The sequence below is a fragment of the Saccopteryx leptura genome, chromosome X, assembly GCF_036850995.1.
Source record: "Saccopteryx leptura isolate mSacLep1 chromosome X, mSacLep1_pri_phased_curated, whole genome shotgun sequence".
Taxonomy (NCBI): domain Eukaryota; kingdom Metazoa; phylum Chordata; class Mammalia; order Chiroptera; family Emballonuridae; genus Saccopteryx; species Saccopteryx leptura.
In genome coordinates, this window is record NC_089516.1 from 86,276,428 (window position 1) to 86,299,158 (window position 22,731).

At 36.5% G+C, this 22,731-nt stretch overlaps 1 protein-coding gene across 1 annotated transcript in view; it reads right to left on the minus strand.

The window, feature by feature from the left end:
* DIAPH2 (diaphanous related formin 2) overlaps positions 1 to 22,731 on the minus strand; it is a 983,541-nt gene that overhangs the window by 702,726 nt on the left and 258,084 nt on the right. The window contains exons 11-15 of the mRNA XM_066356043.1: positions 16,905 to 17,015; positions 9,250 to 9,368; positions 7,893 to 8,009; positions 5,112 to 5,230; positions 1,485 to 1,549 (exon numbers count right to left, since the gene is read on the minus strand). Of these exons, the coding sequence (XP_066212140.1) occupies positions 1,485 to 1,549; positions 5,112 to 5,230; positions 7,893 to 8,009; positions 9,250 to 9,368; positions 16,905 to 17,015 (531 nt within the window). The remainder of the gene's footprint in view (positions 1 to 1,484; positions 1,550 to 5,111; positions 5,231 to 7,892; positions 8,010 to 9,249; positions 9,369 to 16,904; positions 17,016 to 22,731) is intronic.

Genomic DNA, 22,731 nt, shown 5'->3' on the forward strand with positions numbered 1-22,731 from the left:
GGCGATTCTAAGATTTTTCGAAGGGAATTTTAAATGTGCTCCTTAAAACAAGAACATTAGAAATATAAAGGTCTATTAATCAAAAGCGTACATTTTCCTTCACCAATAAAAATGACAGCTTCACACAAACATTTTATGCTTAAGCTCTTAAAAATCTATTCTAGTGACTGAAAGAGCAAAGACATTTCTTCAGATGCCCTGAAGTAACTTCAGTAATACTCCATAATTTCTAGAGTGAGAGCAAAAGTGATTATCTAATCTCAAAGGTAAGTCATAACTTTGAAGAGACAGCAATATGTAAGCATTTTATCTTGTTGTCAGGGATTAAAAACTGGAGAGCTCTTAGACTTGTGCCTCCATCTTTCTCCCTGCCACCAACAGCAGAGCAATGCCACACTAACCCTTTACAGGGGCTAGAACAACAACACACAAAAATGCAACTTTGGGTAGAGGCTAATAAAACCGTAACTATGCTGTTGTGAAACAAGGAAAAGACGCTTTCAGATTGAAATGAATCAAGATATCCATAAAGCTGTCATTCACATAAAGGGAACCTCAAATTCCACCAAGCCTACGTGAAGCAGCAGCAGCATTTAAAAAATGATAATTGATGACCCTGACCAGTTGGCTCAATGGTAGAGCATCGCCCCGCATATAGATGTCCTGGGTTCAATTCCCAGCCAGGGCAACAGGAGAAGCAACCATCTGTGTCTCCATTCCTTCCCTTCCATTCTCCTCTGTCCTCCTTCCGCAGCCATGGCTTTATTGGTTTGAGCAAGTTGGCCCTGGGCACTGAGAATGGCTCCATGGCCTCACCTAAGATGCTAAAATAGTTCGGTCGCCAAGCAATGGAGCAACGGCCCCAGATGGGCAGAGCACCACCAGGTAGTGGGCTTGCTAGGTGGATCTAGCTGGGGTGCATACAGGATTCTGTCTCTCCATCTCCCTGCCTCTCACTTAACAAAAATAAAATAAAATAAAAAACAATAATTATAAAATGCAAAGTAAGTCTAAGTAGAGAGAGAGACACACGGAGAGAGAAAAAGAATTGCACAATTCCGTTGCCATGTATAGCACTGACTTTAGAGAATAAGAGAAAAGACTGGCTAAACATCTCACAATTCTCCAAGGAGATACCTATTATAAGCGATAAATGCAGGAAGGCATTGGAGGAAGATATTTTGGTTGATTGCTTCTAACTATATCCTTCCAGCAACCTAATTTTATTTCATTTATCACGATAGTAGACTATGACTAGTGGTTTTATCCCCCCCCCCATAATGGATTAAAGGTGATGAGGATGGAACAGCAACCTTATATTATCAGGAAAGAAATCAATCTCCTGTGGTTACACATGAATCCAGAAACACAAAGCACCACACAAATGAAAAACATTTGTAGGGCTGCACATAAAGAAACATGGTGGCACAGACAATCTGATTAAATTAATTTAATAATGATGGCTAATATTTTATAAGCCTTACCTTCTTTGAAAATTCCATGGCTTTTTGTTCACTTTCTTCAACTTTTGCCTTATTTACACAAGAATCTATTAAGATTGGCCAAAAAAGAAAAAGAAACGATTAGAAATTATGGCATTGGCTGTCTAGGCAAAATATGGCTGCCAATAATAGTTCCACTATGTAGAACATCATCTGTATGTCAATTGCCATCGAAGGGAAATTGACCTAGACTACACATAAAACATCACCCACCACAAATTGTCTTTCTTTTGCACACTAACTGAATTCAATGAGAGTAATGCTGAGGCACAAAGCCAAGCAGCCAAACATATATTTAACTAAATCATCAGTGTTTTAAAGGTGCTCAATTATTTTTGCAACTTTTATAATGATCGAATTCTTTAAAAACTGTTTTGTAGTTTGATGGGTGAAAGGTGCCCAAGAATCTATGCTTGAGATGATTAAGACTCCAAATGACCCTTAAAATAGGGATAGAGGGAGAGATACAATAACATTCATTAATTCAGGTTTCCTAATGAAAGTCTTCACTCAAATAACTCTAATGGGGGCACAATATAGTATGCAAATGAGGACATAAACATTAAACTTTTCACAATGAGTCAAATACTCCAGAATATAACTAACTAAAGAACTTCTGTTGAACATTATTCTCATTATTATACACAGAGTCTCCTCTTCACCTAGCCATTCCACACCTATTTATTTATCCCCAAGAAATAAAAACATATGGCTATACCCAGAGTTTGTATGAATGTTATAGTGGCTTTATTTATAATACCCTAAAACTAGAAAGAACCCAAATGTCTATCAACAAGTAAATGTATAAACAAATCGCACCATATCCATATGCTGGAATACTACTCAGTTATATAAAGTAATGAACTATTGATACATATAATACAATGACTCCAATGAAATGAAGAGGCCAGGCATAAAGATAGTACATGTACATTTCTAGTAATATAAAATTTTAGAAAATGAAACTAATTTATAATAAAGAGGAAGCAAATCAGGGATTGTCTCAGGGTGGGGAGAGGTGAGGAGCCACGGGAAGGAGAGAATACAAAGAATTCAAGAACTTTTGGGGGTGACAGAGATGTTTATTATCTTGACTTTGATGATGGTGTTGAGTGTATATAAATATTAATACTTTATCAAATGGTATACTTTAAAGATGTGTAGATTTTCTCATGTCCAATTCATTTCAATAAAGCTTTTTCTTAAAAAACTTGTGTAGCTGGAGCAAAGCAACTAAAGAGGAAATTGGTAAATGTTGAGGTCAAAGAGGGGCCCGATCTACGCTGGGCTGGCAATGATTGGTAATAATCTTGACTTAAATTCAATTAGAAGGTGTCAGAAATTAAACAGGAATAGGATCTGATTTATAAAAAATACGAGATTCACAAAATTGTGAAATGAGAAGAGGCTCTATGCTCCTCAAGTCCAAGGGATCTTAAAATAGAACTCCATAGATTTTCTAGAAGTTCTTAAAGCACCTGCAAATCTTTGTGAATTCATGCATGTGTGTGTGCATGAGTGTTGCATGCATGTGTGTCTGCATGTGCACATTCTAATGAAAGGTCCACAGCATTCATCAGCTACTGGGAAAGGCCTCTGACCATACAATATTAAGAACCACACATATATTTGACTCATCTGAATTGAGAGGTTGAGGAAATGAAGCCTAGAGGTGTGAAGTGATTTGTTCGGGGACTAAGGGGCCTGTGACTCTGACTGTCCTCTCTCATATGACCCTTCAGCTCACCCCAATCCAATATACAATTATAAATACCTGGCACACACTACACAAAACAAATGTCTGTGCACACTGAGTGAGCTAGCCAAAATCAACAATAGAGTGTATGTGCCAAACGTAGTCTATAATAGATTAGAAGCCAATACAAATACTTGGAAATAGTCCCTATAACTCTCTCAACAAAATATGAAATAAATTATTGAGTTTATCAAGCTCAATGAAATACTTGCAGCGAGACCAGCCTTCACATTAATGGCTCAGCACAGGAAACCACCGGTGCACACTTTCGGAAAAGCAGTTGCCTTCAAAACTCATGCTCTCACTTACAGTAATCAATCCAAAGGCAATTATGAGAAAGAGCCAAACATTCATGCAAAGAATGTTCATATGAGATTCATTTATAATTGTGAACCCGCCCCAAAATCTAGATGTACCATAAGAAAGAACTAATCAGAATGATTATGGTCTTTTTCCATAAAATGGAATGTTATATAGACATTTAAAGTCACGTTTTAAAGGTTAACATGGAAAAATTATCAAACTTCTATTTTAAAGTTAGCATAAAAAATGCTCATAATAAAAATGTTCTATAAAAAATCTTCATATAGAGACAGAGAGAAAGAAAGAGAGAAGGAGGAGGAAGGAAGAAGGGCAGGAGGGGGAGGAGGGGGAGAGGAAGAAAGAAGAAAGAAGAAATAGTAATAGTATTGAGCTGAAAAGGGAGGTTGGTGGTTTATTATGCCACATAAGTCTCTAGATTGCCCAGAAAGAGGGAGCAGGAGTTTTAAAATTAAAAAACAATAACATGAGATAAATAATAATAAGGAATCCATCTTTGAATATTACTAAAAGTCTGCTGTCGGCTCTGGAGTGAAGAATAACATCTGCTCGGCATTCAACAGCTGTCTTTTTCTTTTAAAGACAAGCCAAATGAATTCATGCTTAAATCGTAGCAACAGTGATTTTGATTAGGCAAAAATAAAACTGCTTCACGATAAGGTCAGAGGGCACAGCACATTTCACAAGGTAAGTCTCACATCATCCAGACCTTGCCCCAGAAAGTGCTGCTGATTAACAGTAGAGGATGATATAGCAGTATTTCCTCAGCAAGCCAAAGAGATGAACAGGATCTTCCCAAATTCTTTTCTTGCTCTGAGGTCTACAAAATAGAAACTGATCTACTGTGATAGACTTAAGAAGTCTTAAGTCACTGCAGTAACCCTGAATTCCTTTTCTCAAACTTGAACATGAATAAAATAGCTATAGTACTAATTAGACCCCCTACTGCACAGATGATTCCTATAAAGCGAATAAAATACCAGTAGAAACAGAATCAAAGGGTTTCTTTTTTTAAGAGATTATTTTTTAAATTTTATTTATTAATTTTTAGAGAGAAAAAAGGGAGAAAGAGGGGGGGGGGATGAGCAGGAAGCATCAATGCCTATATGTGCCTTGCCTGGGCAAACCCTGGGTTTCAAACCGGCAACCTCAGCATTCCAGGTCGACACTTCATCCACTGCGCCACCACAGGCCAGGCCCAAAGGATGTCAAATTCATGTTTCTAAACAGCAAGGTATTCATCTATAATAATAGAATGTTTTTTTGTGTGGAGGAGGTATTAATTTTAACCTGAGTTCAAGAGTGCCGAAACCTATCAACTAGGTTAGTATTTTCAATCATACAGTCAGAATTCTCATGATCATCCTAATTAACAATGATGGTGATTGAGTCCTCATGGATGATCAATCAGTTATAATGATTTATCACTTATTTATAGAGGAAATTCAGTGAGAGGGCTAGCTTTATAAAGTGTCTATTACACAGAACAGTGTAAAACACAATCAAAGGACATTGAGGATTATATTACATACCTATCAGGTGTGTTAAATCAATGTCTATTCTTTGTCTATACTTGAAATCAGGGTCCATACCACTGCAGTGTAGGACAATCTGGGAAACACACTCCTCAATTATTTTGTAGTACTGTGGCCTGAAAAGAGAGAGAAAGTTTTCTTGAATACCTTTTCTATCCATACAAATCAATTTTCTTAAAAGGTGATTCACCGTGATAAAAAAACAAAATGTTTTTCAAGCACTTTTTAAAAAATAAATCTTTCCAGTCATTACATTACCTTAGAAGAAATACGCCTAAGTTTTAAGATGGTCTGACGTTATAGTGCAAAACCCATTGTGATGTAATCAACTGTGAACATTTAGTTAATGAAGACAAATGACCTATTAGTCCTGCAGCCAGAATTACAGAAATTGTTCTGGGCCTCTACATGGTCTCAATTTCAATAAGCAGTGAACATCTTGACATTAAGTGGCAAGCAACATCTTGAATTTACTCCAATACTTTTACTCAAGATTAGCTGTAACAGTTAGCAAAACTAGACTGAGCCACTTATGCCACAAACTGTTCCAAAGATCTACTTATTCATGCATTTTAAAAGGTCCATTTTATCGATGCATATACACTTAATATGCATGGCTATAGCATCAATTTGTTTCAAGTATCCAATGTTTGAAAACATACCCTAATTCTATAATCGACCAAGGGAATCCTAGCCTTAAAAATGATCACCTACAGACTTTAAAATTTTTATTTAATTTTTATTTATTGACTTTAGCCAGAGAGGAAGGGAGAGAGAAAGACAGGAATGTCAATCCGTTCTTGTATATGCCCTAACCAGGGATTGAACCAGCAAACTCTGCACTTCTGGCTGACGCTCTAATCAACTGAGCTATTGGCCAGGGTGATATTTCGAAAAATTTTTAAGTCACTTTTTACATTAATATTTGGGGAAAATTGAGTATTGATAAGTGGCTAATAAATTCAATAGAAAAAAATCTGAGCAAAATACTACTATACCCAAATTATGACATAAACTTCGCGAAAATTATGTCCTGATAACTAGCCAACCTACTAAAAGTTGCCCAATGAAGCCAAACAGATTCTAACTGTTCTTATATGTCCTTTGTCATAGGTCTGGTCTCAAATATAATAATTAGTAGTAATACAGTATATTATACTTCTGAGGCTCTGCCACGTCATCACCAGGTTTCGGGTAAATAATATTGAAGAACTACAATCAGTCTCATCAATGACTCTTTTGAGTCACCAAAGAAAACAAAACTGCTCTCTTTGAGGAAAGCTTCATTATCCCCCAGTAAAATATAAGCGCTTGTCACACTTCTACCTCACGGGGATTTTCTCAGATTGAAAAGGATGTCACATTAGAGTAAGTTCTCATTAAATCAAAGCTACTGAGAAATGGATGGCTTCACACAATTTCCCAAAGTAACTGAGTACACATGGCCACAGTATCCCTTTAATTATCATAGCTTCTTTTAGAAAACAATCATTTCAAGTGTATTGCCATCTTTTTTAAAAAAAAAAAAAAGCATAACATTTAATATTTTAAACATAATTTTATGCCTCTGTAATATCATGATGTCCATCCATTATTGTACTGATCTGAACTCTAATAGGTTTTTATGAGGCTTTCGAGCGGTAATTTATGTCGCAATAGTACCTGACTCTGTGGTAGCCTTCCATTTCCTGTTAATAAAGCGAGTTTTCAGAAATCAGAAAACCTAGGTTGCCAAAATGTTTCACATAGCAGACTGTGAAGAACAACTCAGAGTCCCTTGGATAGCTAAACATAAGATTGTGGCCACCAAAAGATGGGTAATTTCAGTCACTCAAACACCTGTCTCTAACATTATTGTCTTCAGTTATACTTCAAGTTACTAGGCTCTAAAACTCCTAACCTTATGAATTATTCTCACAATCCTTTATTTTAAAGAATTACATTACTGAATATAAAACTGAATTACCAACATTATGATTTTAGATAAGAACACATCTATTATGTCCTGGCATGTTGGCTCAGTGGTAGACCATCGGTCCAGCGTGTGGATATCCTGGGTTCAATTCTCTGTCAGGGCACATAGGAGAAGCAACTCTTTGTTTCTCCACTCTTCCACCTCCCTTCTCTCTTTTTGTCTCTCTCTCTCTTCCCCTCCTGCAGCCATGGCTTGATTGACTCAAGAAAGTTGGCTCCCAGGGAGAATGGCTCTGTGGCCTCCATCTTCAGCACTAAAAATAACCCCATTGTTTAGCAACAGAGCAACATCCCAGATGAGCAGAGTATCACCCCATAGGGGGCTTGTCAGGTGATCACAGTTGAGATGTATACAGGAGTCTATCTCTCTGCCTCCCCTGCTCTCACTTAATAAAAAATAAAAATTTTAAAGTGTAAAAAAAGAACATATCTATTACTAGACCAATACTATAAAATAGAAATAGTAACAAAACCTTACTTACTAAAATATATAAGAACTGAAAAGTTCTATCATAGACTCTTCAATGCAGTACGGACACTGTGTTACCATTATTTGCAAAGATAATTCATCACGGGGTCAATAAAATTGGTTGGGTTCATTGCAATTGAAAGTCCTATCTGCTGGCCCAGTTGAAAATAAATTAACAACATTTAAAAAATGTTACCTTAAGTTGTCAAGCTCTTATAACTTTATGCCTTCTGCATGCATACATGCATATACCGCCTGGGCCCCACTGCATTGGTAATCTTCCTTTAACATCTACTTCAAATTATACAAATAGGACTCTAAGAACTGATTCTTACCTGATATAATAATCATTTCTGATTAGCAAAAAATGTTGCAGAATGGATAATAAGTAATTTTCAGCAGCTGTGTCCTTCAACATATTATACAGAAGATGGTATACTTCATTCATATCAGTGAAAAAGTAAGTCAAGGAAAAAAAATCTAAGGTATTTCTGTGTAAATTTCATTGTTTCTAAACCTTCAACTCCGTGAACCTGCATTTAAAACTTTACATGAAGAAATGTAATCTATTGTTGTGTTAAAGTCGCATAGGGTCCTTTAAGTGGCTACAGAATAATCACCCAAAAGCTTTATGGTGAGGTGTGATTGTACAAAAAATCTATATAAAGCAAGAAAACAAGATATTTACTAATTGATACAAAAAGCAATTAATATTTTGGAAACCACGTGGACTACAGTTGCTGATGATGGATAAGAAATTACTCCTTATGATGGAATTGCTATTTCTTGCACAACTATTTATGCAGTACTTACATGTGAGAAACACTGAGAGGAGCACTGGAGAATGAAAGATAAAATACAGTATTTCTTCCCTCAATCCCTTAGGGGCAGAGAAATATACAGAATCAGACAGGCACAAAGTACTCTAGGAGTTCAGGAAAGGAAACAGGGCTTCCAGCTTTTCTGAGGGTGCAGGAGGAAGAGGGAAGGAGACATCATAAAGAGAAAGCCCAGCTCAAAGGTCATGTTGGTTGTAAAGTATTTCCCAGTTTTCCTGGAATCCATCAGTAAGAAACTGAATGGGGATGAAACTGAATGGGGATGAAACAGATGGCCAATAGTGGCGACCACCTTTGAGATACAAAATCACTTCGTATTACATCATTGCCATAGGAAGATAAAATGCCGGTTGGATTTGACTTGAAAGCTTCTATCACACAGCTTTGTTCTAGGCAGATACTATCACATCTAAACATTGCTTTGCTAAGGAATCAAAAATACTTGGATTGCGAGTAAAAAGTTTATTCGAATTGAATTATATCTCTCCACCAAGTGCCATTTAATAAACTGAAAAAGTGTATTACCTATAATTGCATATGAACTCAGTGAACTTTCCTCCCAAATCCTTATTCCTGCGGTATATTTCCTTAGGCTATTTCTGTTCAAGACCACTGAGAAGAATATACCGATAATACAGCAAGCCATTGTGCGGGTCTCAATAAAGTCTGTGTAAACCAATCAGCCCAGTCTGACAGCTCATCAACATGCATTGCAAAGACAGCATCACAATGAGGTTCTAATATAAATAAATCGATCTAAATCAGGCCTGCGACAAGAATTCTAATAATGCTTCACAGCATTCCTTTTTCACAACAGACACCAAGTGATTTTTCTGGTTTGTCAAAAGGATATTCCATTTCAGCTCGAATGTCATTGAGACGATGTGATAATTCGGTTAGGTCGTCCTCTTTGTTCTCATCGAATACTCTCAACTGAATATCGAGCTCATCATTCTCCTTTTCTTTCAGATCCTAATATTTAAACACAAAACTCAGCAGATGAATAACAGTTTAACAACAGCATATTTTGGTAATAAAGGCCAGACGCTATTATTCATTTATACACACAAAAGCAATTTCAAATATTGACCCACATACGTGGTTTTCTGAAAGAGAGTAAATGTACTATGCTTTCTTATTTTAAAATAAAAGAACCTCATGGCATTCACTTCATTTTCTTTTCATGCCCCAGATTTCAGTTATTCATATTAAAAAATTAGCAATCACTTTTACAACAGGAAAAAAAATCTACTAATTGCTAACAACCCAAATTAAATGATGCCGTTTGGACTAAACACACTAATCAAATACCGCAAAAGGAACTCATGCAGTTAGAACATTCACTTATGCCTCTGGCAAAAAATGCAAAAAGAGATAAATTGTATTAATGAAGAAGAAATACAAGGATATATTCAAGCACAACAGTCCCAAGTATGGCGTGAGAAGTTAAATAAACAAATTTATTTTAAATGATATTTTGTGATATGAAGCAAAAAACCAGTACTTTGGATCAGGCCGCACATCCAGCCTCCTCCTCCTCCTTCCATTTTTGCTTAGCCTAATCACAAAATAGCAACTTGGGCATCAAAGATTTGCTTTTGTAGTACGTTATAAGCACATGCATTACAAACCTCTGATGATTTTCAAAATAATAATGGGAGCAAAATCTTTGGAAGCATGCCACACTAGAGATTGTTGGGCTTAATATATATCACCTGGAATATCTTTTAATATGGGTCCATAAAGTGGCGGCTTTCAAAACCCAAATGGATAGTCCCAACTGTGGATGCACAAGGGTGATACCGAGATGGGCCTAGGGTTTCAGAGCTGAGCTTGAACTCTAAAAGGAAATGCAAGCACGGCGTACTTCAAATTAGGTCCATAAAACAAAATAGGGTAATGCTCTTGTTTCTATTTTTATTCAATAGAACAATTATAAATGGAGACATAATAGTCAGTACTGGAGCCAAACTCAAAGTTATACAATTTCTAGATATTCCTTTTTGAACGTTCCCAAACAGAATAATTCACTGAAAATTGACCTAAATAGCATATAAAAATACTTATTAATATATATCTATATAATTTCATATCAATGTATAATCAATAAATGTATTAATGCTAGTTTCCTCTTGACTAATAACTTGCTTTAGGTCTAGTTTTCCACTTTGTAGGGGAATGTAGAAATTTACTGGAATGCAAACTGTCTAACATTGGTGGGTCATAGTTGCAGGTGATGTGCGAGCTTGTTCAGAAAACAGCAGAAGCCAGACACACCCAATAAGCTGGTCATCACAGAACCAACCGTTAACACATTTTAGAATTTAAACCTTTCATTATTTTTGTTACATTCTATTTTTTCTTAGAAGCTCACTATGAAACTTGAACACATTCAACTATGTTTGAAAAAGAAAACACCTGCCCTGGCTGGTTGGCTCAGCGGTAGAGCGTCGGCCTGGCGTGCGGGGGACCCAGGTTCGATTCCCGGCCAGGGCACACAGGAGAAGCGCCCATTTGCTTCTCCAACCCCCCCCTCCTTCCTCTCTGTCTCTCTCTTCCCCTCCCGCAGCTGAGGCTCCATTGGAGCAAAGATGGCCCAGGCGCTGGGGATGGCTCCTTGGCCTCTGCCCCAGGCGCTAGAGTGGCTCTGGTCGCAGCAGAGTGACGCCCCGGAGGAGCAGAGCATCGCCCCCTGGTGGGCAGAGCGTCGCCCCTTGTGGGCGTGCCGGGTGGATCCCAGTCGGGCGCATGCGGGAGTCTGTCTGACTATCTCTCCCCGTTTCCAGCTTCAGAAAAATACAAAAAAAAAAAAAAAAAAAAAAAAAAAAAAAAAAAAAAAAGAGAAAAAGAAAACACCCAAGTTAAAAACTGTAATTTAAATAGCATCAGAACTTTATAAAACATGGGATCAACATGCATAATTGAAATATTTTCAGAAAATAATCAACATCACCAATAAATTTAATAAAAATGGAATCATCAGTAAAAATAATAAGTGAAATATTTAATGTTTTACATTAGGATAACACATTATATAACATGTATAGTATGTGAACATATACAGCAAAATATACAAATATGGACGTGTATAAATGTAACATCTTGCAAATAGCTTATTTAAAATGTCCATTAAAATAAATACATATGCATATATACATACATACACATGCATAAAACTTTATTTCAGTCAATTGTCCAACCTTGAAAGATACATCCATAAGTTCTTTATAAAATAATAATTTAATAAATTAATAAATTTTTATTTACTACAAAGCTGACAGATAACCTATAAAAGTAAATGAAAATGCAAAACTAAAGGTTTTATGTTTAGAAATGTAGGATACTATAAAATTATTAAATGACACTACTACTAATTAGGTGAAATATTGTAAACATGTTGTGGAACATTTTAGGCAGATTCTCCGAAACATAAAATTCTCTACAATAAAGTATACTTCTAAGGAAACCAAAGTCCATTACCAATAAATGACTGATTACCAGTCAAGTAATAGAGAGCAGGCTGACAGCTGTCAGGGGGTATGAGGGGTGGGTGAGGGAGGTACAAAGATAGAGCAAAAAAAAAGATAAAAATAACACTATGGCAAGTTTGCTCAGTGGTAGAGTATCAGCATAGCATGTGGGTATCCTGGATCCAATTTCTGGTCAGGGCACACAGGAGAAGCAACAAACTGCTTCTCCCTCCCTTCCTCCCTCTTTCTTTCTCTCCCCCTCCCACCACAGCCATGGCTCGAGTTGTCCCCAGGCACTGAGGATGGCTCCCTGGCCTCCTGCCTCAAGCACTAAAAATGACTCAGTGGCCGAGCAATGGAGCAACGCCCCAGAAGGATAGAGCTTTCTCCCATAGGGGCTTGCCGGGTGGATTCCAGTCGGGGTGCATGCAGGAATCTGTCTCTCTGCCTCCCCTGCTCTCACTTAATTAAAAGAAGTTAAAACTCATGGACACAAACAACAATGTGGTATTTACATGGGGGAGAGTAGAAGAGAGTATGGACGAAGAAATGGTGAGGGACAAAGAGTTGACTGGGGCAGGTAAACACACAATATGGTGTGCGGAGATGTGTTGTGGAATTGGGCACTTGAACCCGTGTAATTATGTTAACCAGTGTCACCCCAATTAAGTTAAACTTAAAAATAACAAGCAATAGTAATAAATTTGAGACTTCAGAAGAGTAAGGAAAGCTTTGTCCATCTTTTAAAAGAGATTAAGAATGCCAGGTGCCTATAGGCACAACTGCTTACTATCATTTTCCTTCTCATATCGAATTTACCTAATATTTTCCTACTTTAATTAAATAAAAGGTGGATAGAGACTTCATAAGAAATCAATATAAGTTAACTACAGAGAAATTACTATTTTAAAAATCGCTGTGTAGTACTTAACGACTCATTTACCCTAAATTACAAAATCAAATTTATTAAAAGTAAATTTTTCACATAAATGACATATAATCTCCCTTTAAACACAGTAATTTTTCCATAGAGATGGGGGAATTTTGAAAATACATTTTACAGACTACAATTAAAATAACTGTCCTTGAGAAGTCTTATAATTCTATGAAAAGAAGTTTCATTCTACTATAATATTATGATCGTCTTAGGGGTTACTGAAATACTAAGAACTGGTCTTCCTTATCATTTAATGATTCCAGATAGTAATAATTTTTATCCATATGCCAACGACTAATATTGATATTATCTATGGCCACATCTAAGTAGCTACTGTATTCTGGATAATTAGGGAGCTTCTCTTGTTAGAATGGGGTATGAAATAATAATAGGAAAAAGTAAGGATTTTAAAGACTCATGTATTTTTACATTATTGTTTCACTGAATGTGTAAAACAGGTTTTATGTTATTATAAATCCTAGTGGTTCAAATTTAAATATTTAGAAAATTAATAGCGAGTTAAGATAGCTGACATGTTAAGTGCATCTTAAAATAGTAATTTCTCTGTAGTTAACTTATATTGATTTCTTATGAAGTCTCTATCCACCTTTTATTTAATTAAAGTAGGAAAATATTAGGTAAATTCGATATGAGAAGGAAAATGATAGTAAGCAGTTGTGCCTATAGGCACCTGGCATTCTTAATCTCTTTTAAAAGATGGACAAAGCTTTCCTTACTCTTCTGAAGTCTCAAATTTATTACTATTGCTTGTTATTTTTAAATTTAACTTAATTGGGGTGACACTGGTTAACATAATTACACGGGTTCAGGTGCCCAATTCCACAACACATCTCCGCATACCATATTGTGTGTTTACCTGCCCCAGTCAACTCTTTGTCCCTCACCATTTCTTCGCCCATACTCTCTTCTACCCTCCCCCATGTAAATACCACATTGTTGTTTGTGTCCATGAGTTTTAACTTCTTTTAATTAAGTGAGAGCAGGGGAGGCAGAGAGACAGATTCCCGCATGCACCCCGACTGGAAATTGTGATCATTCTGGCCTTTGGCCCATATTGTGATAATAAAATTAAAAGGACAGAAGCAGCAGCAGTGAAATCTATATTATTAAAGAATGAATGCCTAATCTCAGAGTCCGCCTGAATTCAGATTCTCTTCTTCCACATCAGAAATACCTAAGATTTATATTTTTTCAAACCAACCTCAATGAGATCTCGATAATCTCTTTTGAGGGGGACATGACCAATATACTGGTTGAGAACCAGGGTCGTATTTAGCCATATTTCGCCCCATTGCTTTAGGGAGCAGAAAGCAATTGAGAATCCTTGTAAGTTCAATTCTAGACTTTCCATCTTTCTCCTGCTTCAGAACCACAGAGATCTGAGAAGCCAGGCATATTAAACAGATGTGATACTTTAAGAAAAATGTAACTGGAAGCTTATTTTAAGAATACAGATATTAAGAAGTACATAGTGCCATAAAAAGCTTTTTATACGGCTATAAGGCCAATGGGAAAGTGTTGCTTAGAAACACTGAGGCGATATCTTAGCTGTCACTGTAATCAAAGGAATATACACCACGAGACCACTGAACCCAGCAGAAATTAGACATCCAGACAAAAATGCAAAAGGTAAGTGTGACAGCTACATACAGCCCACACTCTTTCTGAAAAGATGAGGACTTTAATAAATTAAAATGAGAGTCACAGTTCTCCTGACCAGCCATTCAGTAGTATAAGGCAGAAAATGGACATTCAATTATAAATAGACACAGGGGGATAAAAGAGGGAATGGTAATAACAGCAACTGAGGCAGAAAAGCATGGCACATTAGTGAACGAGTAGAGGATGCTCATGAACCGCTACAGGCAGCAAAAGGGCCCAAAGACATTACAGTTGTCCCTCGCCACGTCGCGGTTCACTTTTCACAGTCTCACTGTATTGCAAATTTTTATACTGTGTATGTCTAACTTTGTTTCACCGATTTTTTGCTGTATCGCAGGATTTTGTGGTATATAGGTATTTATATACATATTTATTATTTTAATTATTTTTGCTGTAAAATAAGCAAAGTAAGTGTGGGAAAGGTTAATGACAGTGTGAAAAAGGTTTATAAGACTGTGGGGAGGGTTTATAAAGCCTTAAAATACATATAAATAATAAAATAAATATAAGGTCGTTACTTCGCGGATTTTTGCCTATTGCGGGGCATTCTGGAAACCCCTGCAATAGACGAGAGACCACTATATTCCTCTCCTAGAAACAGAGGACTAACGCAGGGAGGACAAGCAGAAAAACCAATGAGTAGGCAACTCGATAGCAAACTAGAATCAAGATTACTATAACATTATCTTGAGCTACCAAAGGCCAAAAACTTTTCATGAAGAAAGATTTGTGACCAAACAAGAATAAATGTGTTGCACACACTATAACTAGTTACATAATGTGCCCATGTTAACTGCATATTGAAACCCCTCTACAGAACATTTAAAATGTTGCTTTGATTCATTTCAATGCATTCCTTGGTTTTTCAATTCAGGGGTTAAAGAACCATTCAAAGTGGAACTGACACAGAAATTTCTGAAATAGACCCAGTCATACATCTGATTAAAATTGGTTTCAATAGACCCACTCGTCCATTTTATGATGATGCGTTTCAACCACTTTCAGTTAGGACTATTACAACACAAGCAGCTGACACGGGCTACATGCTCACTCCTCAGTAAGAAATGTCCCTGGTTTTGGTATTTCTACTACCCTGAGTCTTACCTACAGGCTCATTGACATTTGTTTTGTTTTGTGTTTTTCTTTCCTCAGTATTTTTTTTCCACCCTTACTTTTACTTCGTGCTTCTCAGCTATGATCTGAGTAGCTTAAATGAAGAGAATAGTGAGATTTTACTTGTCTCCATTAACAATGCTAGGATCTGGACCCAAAACGCTCTGCAGTTAACATACTACCGTATTTCCACATGTATAACATGCACTTTATTTTAATTTGGGGTCTAAAAACTGGCTTCATCTTATAGTGGCTGTACTTTTTTTACTTGCATTTCCTGCTTTTTCGCACTTGTTTTTATGTTCATTGTTGAAGACAGTGATTTGTCATCAGACACAGATGAGGACAAGCTAATAGATGGGAGTTTTGACAGTGATGAACAGTTGCATGAATTTTATGATGAATAAAACTTGAGTTCAATAACTTTATGTGATTTTTTTTTTCAAATTTCAGGTCCCAAAATTAAGGTGTGTCTTATACATGGGACCATCTTACACATGGGTAAATAAAATATAAAGTCACAGTTGTTGTATTTGTATTTAAAGAATCAGGCTGCTCATTTATCTCAGATCAAACCTATAAAATTATTTCAAAATGTACACACAACACAATCAATAGTTCAAATGCTATGGAGATGTTTACCTAAAACCTATGTACTCTTATTGATCAATGTCACCCCAGTATTGAATTTTCATTAAAAATTTTAAAAATTTTTTCAATGGTATCATAATTAGAGCAAATGTTCACATTCCAGAAATAAACTTTTTCTTTAGCAAAGTTCCCCCAGCACTGTAACAAGAATACCAATCTTAAGTAATGTGTCCAGAATATACTAAGCAGCATTCTATGCCTATGCATGCCAGATATAAATGAAATCAATCTAAGTTATCAAAGAAAAAAAGCAATAAATGAAAAGTTGAAACTGCCAAAAAAAAAAAAAGTTCATCTTTCTTATGTTCTTAGCACTTACATTACAAAGAAAAGAGGTTCCCTTTTGACCTCAAGAAGGAAAAACAGCACTCTGGACACATCACCAGTTGCATTCTGAATCCTCAGCTGTATAGAAACACTGATATCATTGCAATATTAAAAAGCTTACAAAAAGTTTAATGCTTTACAAAAAAAATAGCAAGGCATATTTACTGACTCTGTTGCAAGTACAACTGCTCACCAAAATCAGGGGATATTTCAAAATGAATAGGAAGTGATAAAATATCTCCTAATTTTTGTGAGCAGTATTTTTTTGTACAAAGAAAGAAATAGGTTAAAGTTTATCAGCATAATAAATGTGTACATTCAACTTACTGGTAATATTGTCTTTAGTCCTGAACGGAAGATTTCATTTCTTAAATGGATTCGAAAATCAAGCTCATAAGGAGAAGTGACAAGGGCATTTATAAACTGCATGCAGGCCACCTGCAATTAGAAAGCAAACCTTATTTTGAAAACTGTTTTTTAAATTCAAGAAATATTCAATGAATGCATTCAGACATTTATTTTTCTAGTTATTAAAGGCATACATACATAGACTATAAAAATAAGAACAAATGTAAATATTCACAAGAGTTTAAGGATGATTATGATTTTAAAGTATTAACCAGAAAATTAATAATAATATTTCTAATGTGCAAAATAATTCTAATGAAGATATGATGAATGGTCAAGTTCTCCTACGATTTGCCAAACAATATGAAGAAATATTAAACTCTCTCCTGAGAAACTCAAAGGTCTAAAAGTATGCATCTCAGAGAGCCCTTGAAAAAGATCAGGAAGTGTATCTTACATATCTAGCTGTCCTCAGAGTGCACTTGGCCTCAATTCTATATGGTTATAAACACTTTTCTATAATAAATCAAATAAAGTTATAAAAAAAAACATGATACTAAACAGACAACAGTGATAACTGAGAGAAATCATTACACTGATTTTTATTCTCTCTATCCTACTATTGGAATGAATTTGCACAATATTTAGAGTATTAAACAATACGGGCTAATTTATTCTGTCTAAAAATGAATTAAGTAGGCCCTGGCCAGGTGGGTCAGTGGATAGAGCATTGTCCCGGGGCGTACAGAGGTGGTGGGTTCAATCCCTGGTCAGGGTGCATACAAGAAGCAATCAATGAGTGTATACTAAAGAACAACTAAGTGGAATAACGAGTTGATGCTTCCCTCTCTCTCATCAATGAAAAAAATTTAAAAACAAATGAATTAAGTAAATTAAGACCAACTAGAAAGCACTGTGATGCCAATACTAATGTGCCTACATGATAAAAGTAAATATGAGCTTCTTTTCAAGCGAAGGTGATTCGTTAATTATATTGACACAGGAAAATGGGTTTTGCTTTTCTTACCTTCTGATAATGAGGTTCCCTACTATAAAGGAGGAATTATTTTCTGGTAATTGCAAGCTAAAAGCAAATCAACAAAATGCTAATTGCCAGGTGTTCCACACATTATTCTTGAATAGCATTTTTAGAAAATGCCACTCATGTCTGAGGCAACTGGCTAATACTTTAAGTGAAGAGCTGCATGTTTAAACTGATTATGTTTAAAGTATGCGAAGAGTAGAGCTGACTGCCAGGGGAGTCCTATAAAATACCAGATTTCGGAAAGATGTCAAGTATATACAGAAGGGGACACAAATAAATGCATAATATGTACTCTACTCCATCGGCTTAGTGTTCCCAAGACTCTGGGGGCCTAGTCTGGGCTGTGACCTTGGCCTCTGTCTTTTCCCCTATTTAGTTCCCCACCTACAAACCCAGCTTCACGTGAATATACCTGCTCCTGGATAGCCCGCATAGACCCCAAACTGACCAGGTAAACCCCCCGAACTCCTAAGCCTCTTTTCTTCCTCTAAGCGATAGCCAGTTTCCTAAGGCTGCCAAGATGAACCAAGCACAGCGTGCAGGAGCAGCAATCTGGCCACGCGTCAACGCGGCCCACAGGGTTAATGCAGAACACTGTCTGCTGTACCAATAAGGTCTTACTGACTCACAAAAAATATATATTATGGGGGAAAAAGCGTTAGCAAAAATATATATATATATTTCAAATGTATTTTGACTTTACTGGTCCTGACCTATTATTATAATTATTTTTCAAGTGGAGAGAAACGATTAAAGGGTATATTGCTTTTATTTTTCTATCTATACTTTATGCCTTGGAGATGTTTCTTTCAGAGAAGAGCCCATTTACGTGTCATTGAAATTCAAAAATGAAAAGTTACATGCTTGAAAGAGGATGATTGGGCCTGACCAAGCAGTGTCGTAGTGGACAGAGCATCACACTAGGACGAGGAGGACCCAGGTTCGAAACCCCGAGGTTGCAGGCTCCACTGTAGGCTCATCTGGTTCCAGCAAGGCTCACCAGCTTGAGCCCAAAGTTGCTTGCTTGAGTAAGAGGTCACATGGTCTGCTGTAGCCCCCCAGTCAAGGCACATATGAGAAAGCAATCAATGAACTAAAGTGCCACAACGAAGAATTGATGCTTCTCATCTCTCTCCCTTCCTGTCTGTCTGTCCCTATCTATCCTTCTATCTGACTCTCTCTTTGTCTCTGTCACACACACACATACACACACACACACACACACACACGCAAAAAGAGGATGATTGGGTTGTTTCTAACTCTACTAGATATCTAAATGATAAATGAGCAATGTAGCCTAATTCCTATGAATGCTCAAATGTCAAACTAAAACATTTATACAACTAATAAAAAAAACTAAAAAAAAAAAAAAAACCCAAGTATATAACTAAGTAGTGGCCATAGACTTGGCATTACTTTAAAAGACACCAGATAAAATATTATAGTTATGCCTTAATAGGATACATAACCTTCCAATTTACAATGAGATAATGTGGAAGTGTTCATAGTCACAATAGGCTGGGATATCAGTGTGCATATCCTACATGACCATAGCTAGATTGTTATTGTATTTGCTTGGATGATCCTTGTTATGTTACAACTAGGACATGACCAAACAACATGTCCAATCCAAAATTAATAGACAGAAAAGTGGCCATCTGCTACAATTGGTTTTGCCAGAAGAAATTCTAGCTTAATGGCTTGTATTAATACTGTACAAGTAAAGAGAACACTTCCATAAGAAACAAGTTAATGAGTCTTGGAATTGTACCTTTATACAAATAAAAGCGTTTAGATCAAGAGATGATAAACACAGTAAAAGTCAATGAAATTAATGAATGGATCAATATCAAAATAACTTCATATTTAATCAGATAAATGTTGCAATGTTATTAACTTTACATATAACGTTTGAATATGTAACTGAATGAAAAAGAAGCTGCATCCATGGCTGATAATATAAAATAAGAGACACTGAATTGGTAGTTAAACAGGTAGTGGCAATGGTTTATCAATATACTCTTTATTAATTACCAAATTCTACCAGATACCTAATTAATTACAAATAACATGATGCATAGAAATATCATCATGCCATTTCACAGCATAATCTGCTAAAGCAATTCTATTTTATAGAAATATTTACAGTGTATAAATGTGGAACACAATAGTCATTTTAATTATCCCTATTCCTTTATATTGATACTATTATGCAATTACTGCCCTTTCCACAGGATGAGAGAACTCAAACTAATTATCACTTCTTACAACTGCAAAATTAAATTTTAAAAATATAATTATTTTAAAGGGCAGAAAAGATTATGAATTATAAACATGAAATACCCATTGTGTGGATTCTGAATTCATAGAGAAATACAAAGCCTCAAACTGTCTCATTATCATTATTAATTCCCAGACAATATTAGGTGTTGTACATAACTCACCATCTAAGCTCATTCTCATAAAAGTCCTACAAGACTAAGTGTTGCTATCATCCTTATTTCACATGAAGTCACCCGGCAAGAAGGAAACTCATGAGTCTAAACCACATCACTTACTGCACATAGACAATGATGTCTGGCGCATTCCAGACACCTCATAAGCTTCAACCGTACATGCATACAACAAAAGATTTTCAGGATAGTTGAGATGGTAAAATGGAACTAGGGCAGCATGTTTAACACACTGGGAACATATAACTTTGAAACTGTAGGTTAATTAGAGAAACATACAATTATTTTAACAAGCTGTTATCAAGTATATAACATGGTTCTTATATGTCAATTATAATTCAATAAAAAATTAACGGTTATAATAATATATAATAAATTATTTAAAATATATAATATATAAAATACAATATGTACTTATAGAATGTATTAAGAAATATTTAAAAGCTAAAAAATGGTTCCTGAAATATGTTCCATTCCGCTTTCTGTATGTAGCGTAACAGTGATGCACGGGCAATGTCCCATCATCCAGAAGAGTGGTCTCTCCCCTCTCCCTACCTCTCCTGACATCCACTCCTTCCTTAGCATGTGTGTGCATGAAAATACACACAAACTCTCTCTCTCTCTCTCTCTCTCTCTCTCTCTCTCTCTCTCTCTCTCTCTCTCACACACACACACACACACACTGACACACACACACACACACACACACACACACACGGGAGCTGTGCTTCTCAACAGGGAACCATGAAACACAATTTAAATTTAACTAGGCCCTGGCTGGGTAGCTCAATTTGTTAAAGCATTGTTCTGATATGCCAAGACTGCACATTCAGTCACTGGTCAGGTCACATACAAGAATCAACCAATGAATGCATAAATAAGTGCAACAACAAACTGATGTCCTCCACCCTTTCTTTTTCTCTAAAATTAATCATAAAAATAAAAAATAAGTTTAACTTAATTACAATTAAATAAAATTTCAAATTCAGTACTCAGTCTCATTAGCCACAGCTCAAGTGTATAAGAGCGGCCCATGGCTAGTGGCTACTATATTGGACAGCATGAATACAGAGCGCTGTAGACCAGACAGCGCTGAGATGGAGTTTAAAGCAAAAAGACTCCTGGTCAAATCTCTAAAACCTAAGCTCTGAATAAGTACAAAATTGAATAATAAATATTTCAAAACTGTGTCTGACAAGGAGATGGCATAGTGGATAGAGCGTCAACTTGGCATGCTGAGGACCCTGGTTTGAACCCCAAGGTCACGGGCTTCAGCACGGGTTCAATAAAATGATCCCATGGTCGCTAGCTTGAACCCAAGGTTGCTGGCTTGAGCAACAGGTCACTGGCTGGGCAGGAGCTGCTCCCGCAGCCCCATCAAGTCACATTTGAGAAGCAATCAATGAAAAACTAAAGCGCCACGATTATGAGTTGATGCTTCTCACTTCTTTCTTTCTCTTTCTTACTCAAAAAAAAAAAATGTTTCAAAACTGGTCTGTTCAGCTTTCAAGTATAGAAATCTTTAAGAGCATAACTGAACCTCTCAATCTATTTTCCCCCCAAAAAAATCAACTCTAGAGATAGAAATGAAAGAATGGTGGCATTTTAAAGCAAGAGAGAACATCAAATACTTTGGTCAAATATGCTTATTTAAAGGTAAAGAACCCGAAAGCCTAGAGAGATTAGATAATTTGCCAAAGGTCATGCGGCCAACAATAAACCACAGAGACTGGCTGGGAACTCAGGCCTCGGACTTTGAGGCTTGGATTCTCTCAATCACACTACAGCGCACGAACTGGCACTGCCACACCGCGGCATTCCTCACACTGGAGGAAGAGAGCCAGTGTTCTTGAACTGAGTATCACCAAGTCTGTTATCCAGATGCCTCCTGCTGCTTAGTTTCTTTAAAATGGCTTCAAGTTCAAAATGGTCTGCCGTATCTATTTGTTTCAACTACAGCTTCCATGACGATTCAAATTTAAAAATCACAGAAAATCAGTGAGTTTTCTCTACCATTAATAAATATGCTGGACTAGGATCACGATTCTGTTTTTGTTGTTGTTGTTTTTGTTTATTTTTTGCAAAAGAGACAGGGACAGACAGACAGGAAGGGAGAGAGTTGAGAAGCATCAGTTCTTTGTTGTGGCACTTTAGTAGTTCATTGATTGCTTTCTCATATGCACCTTGACTGGGGGGCTACAGCAGATTCAGTGACCCCTTGCTCAAGCCAGCAACCTTTGGGCTCAAGCCAGTGACCATGAGATCATGTCTATGAAGTCATGCTCCAGCTGGAGACCCCAAGCTCAAG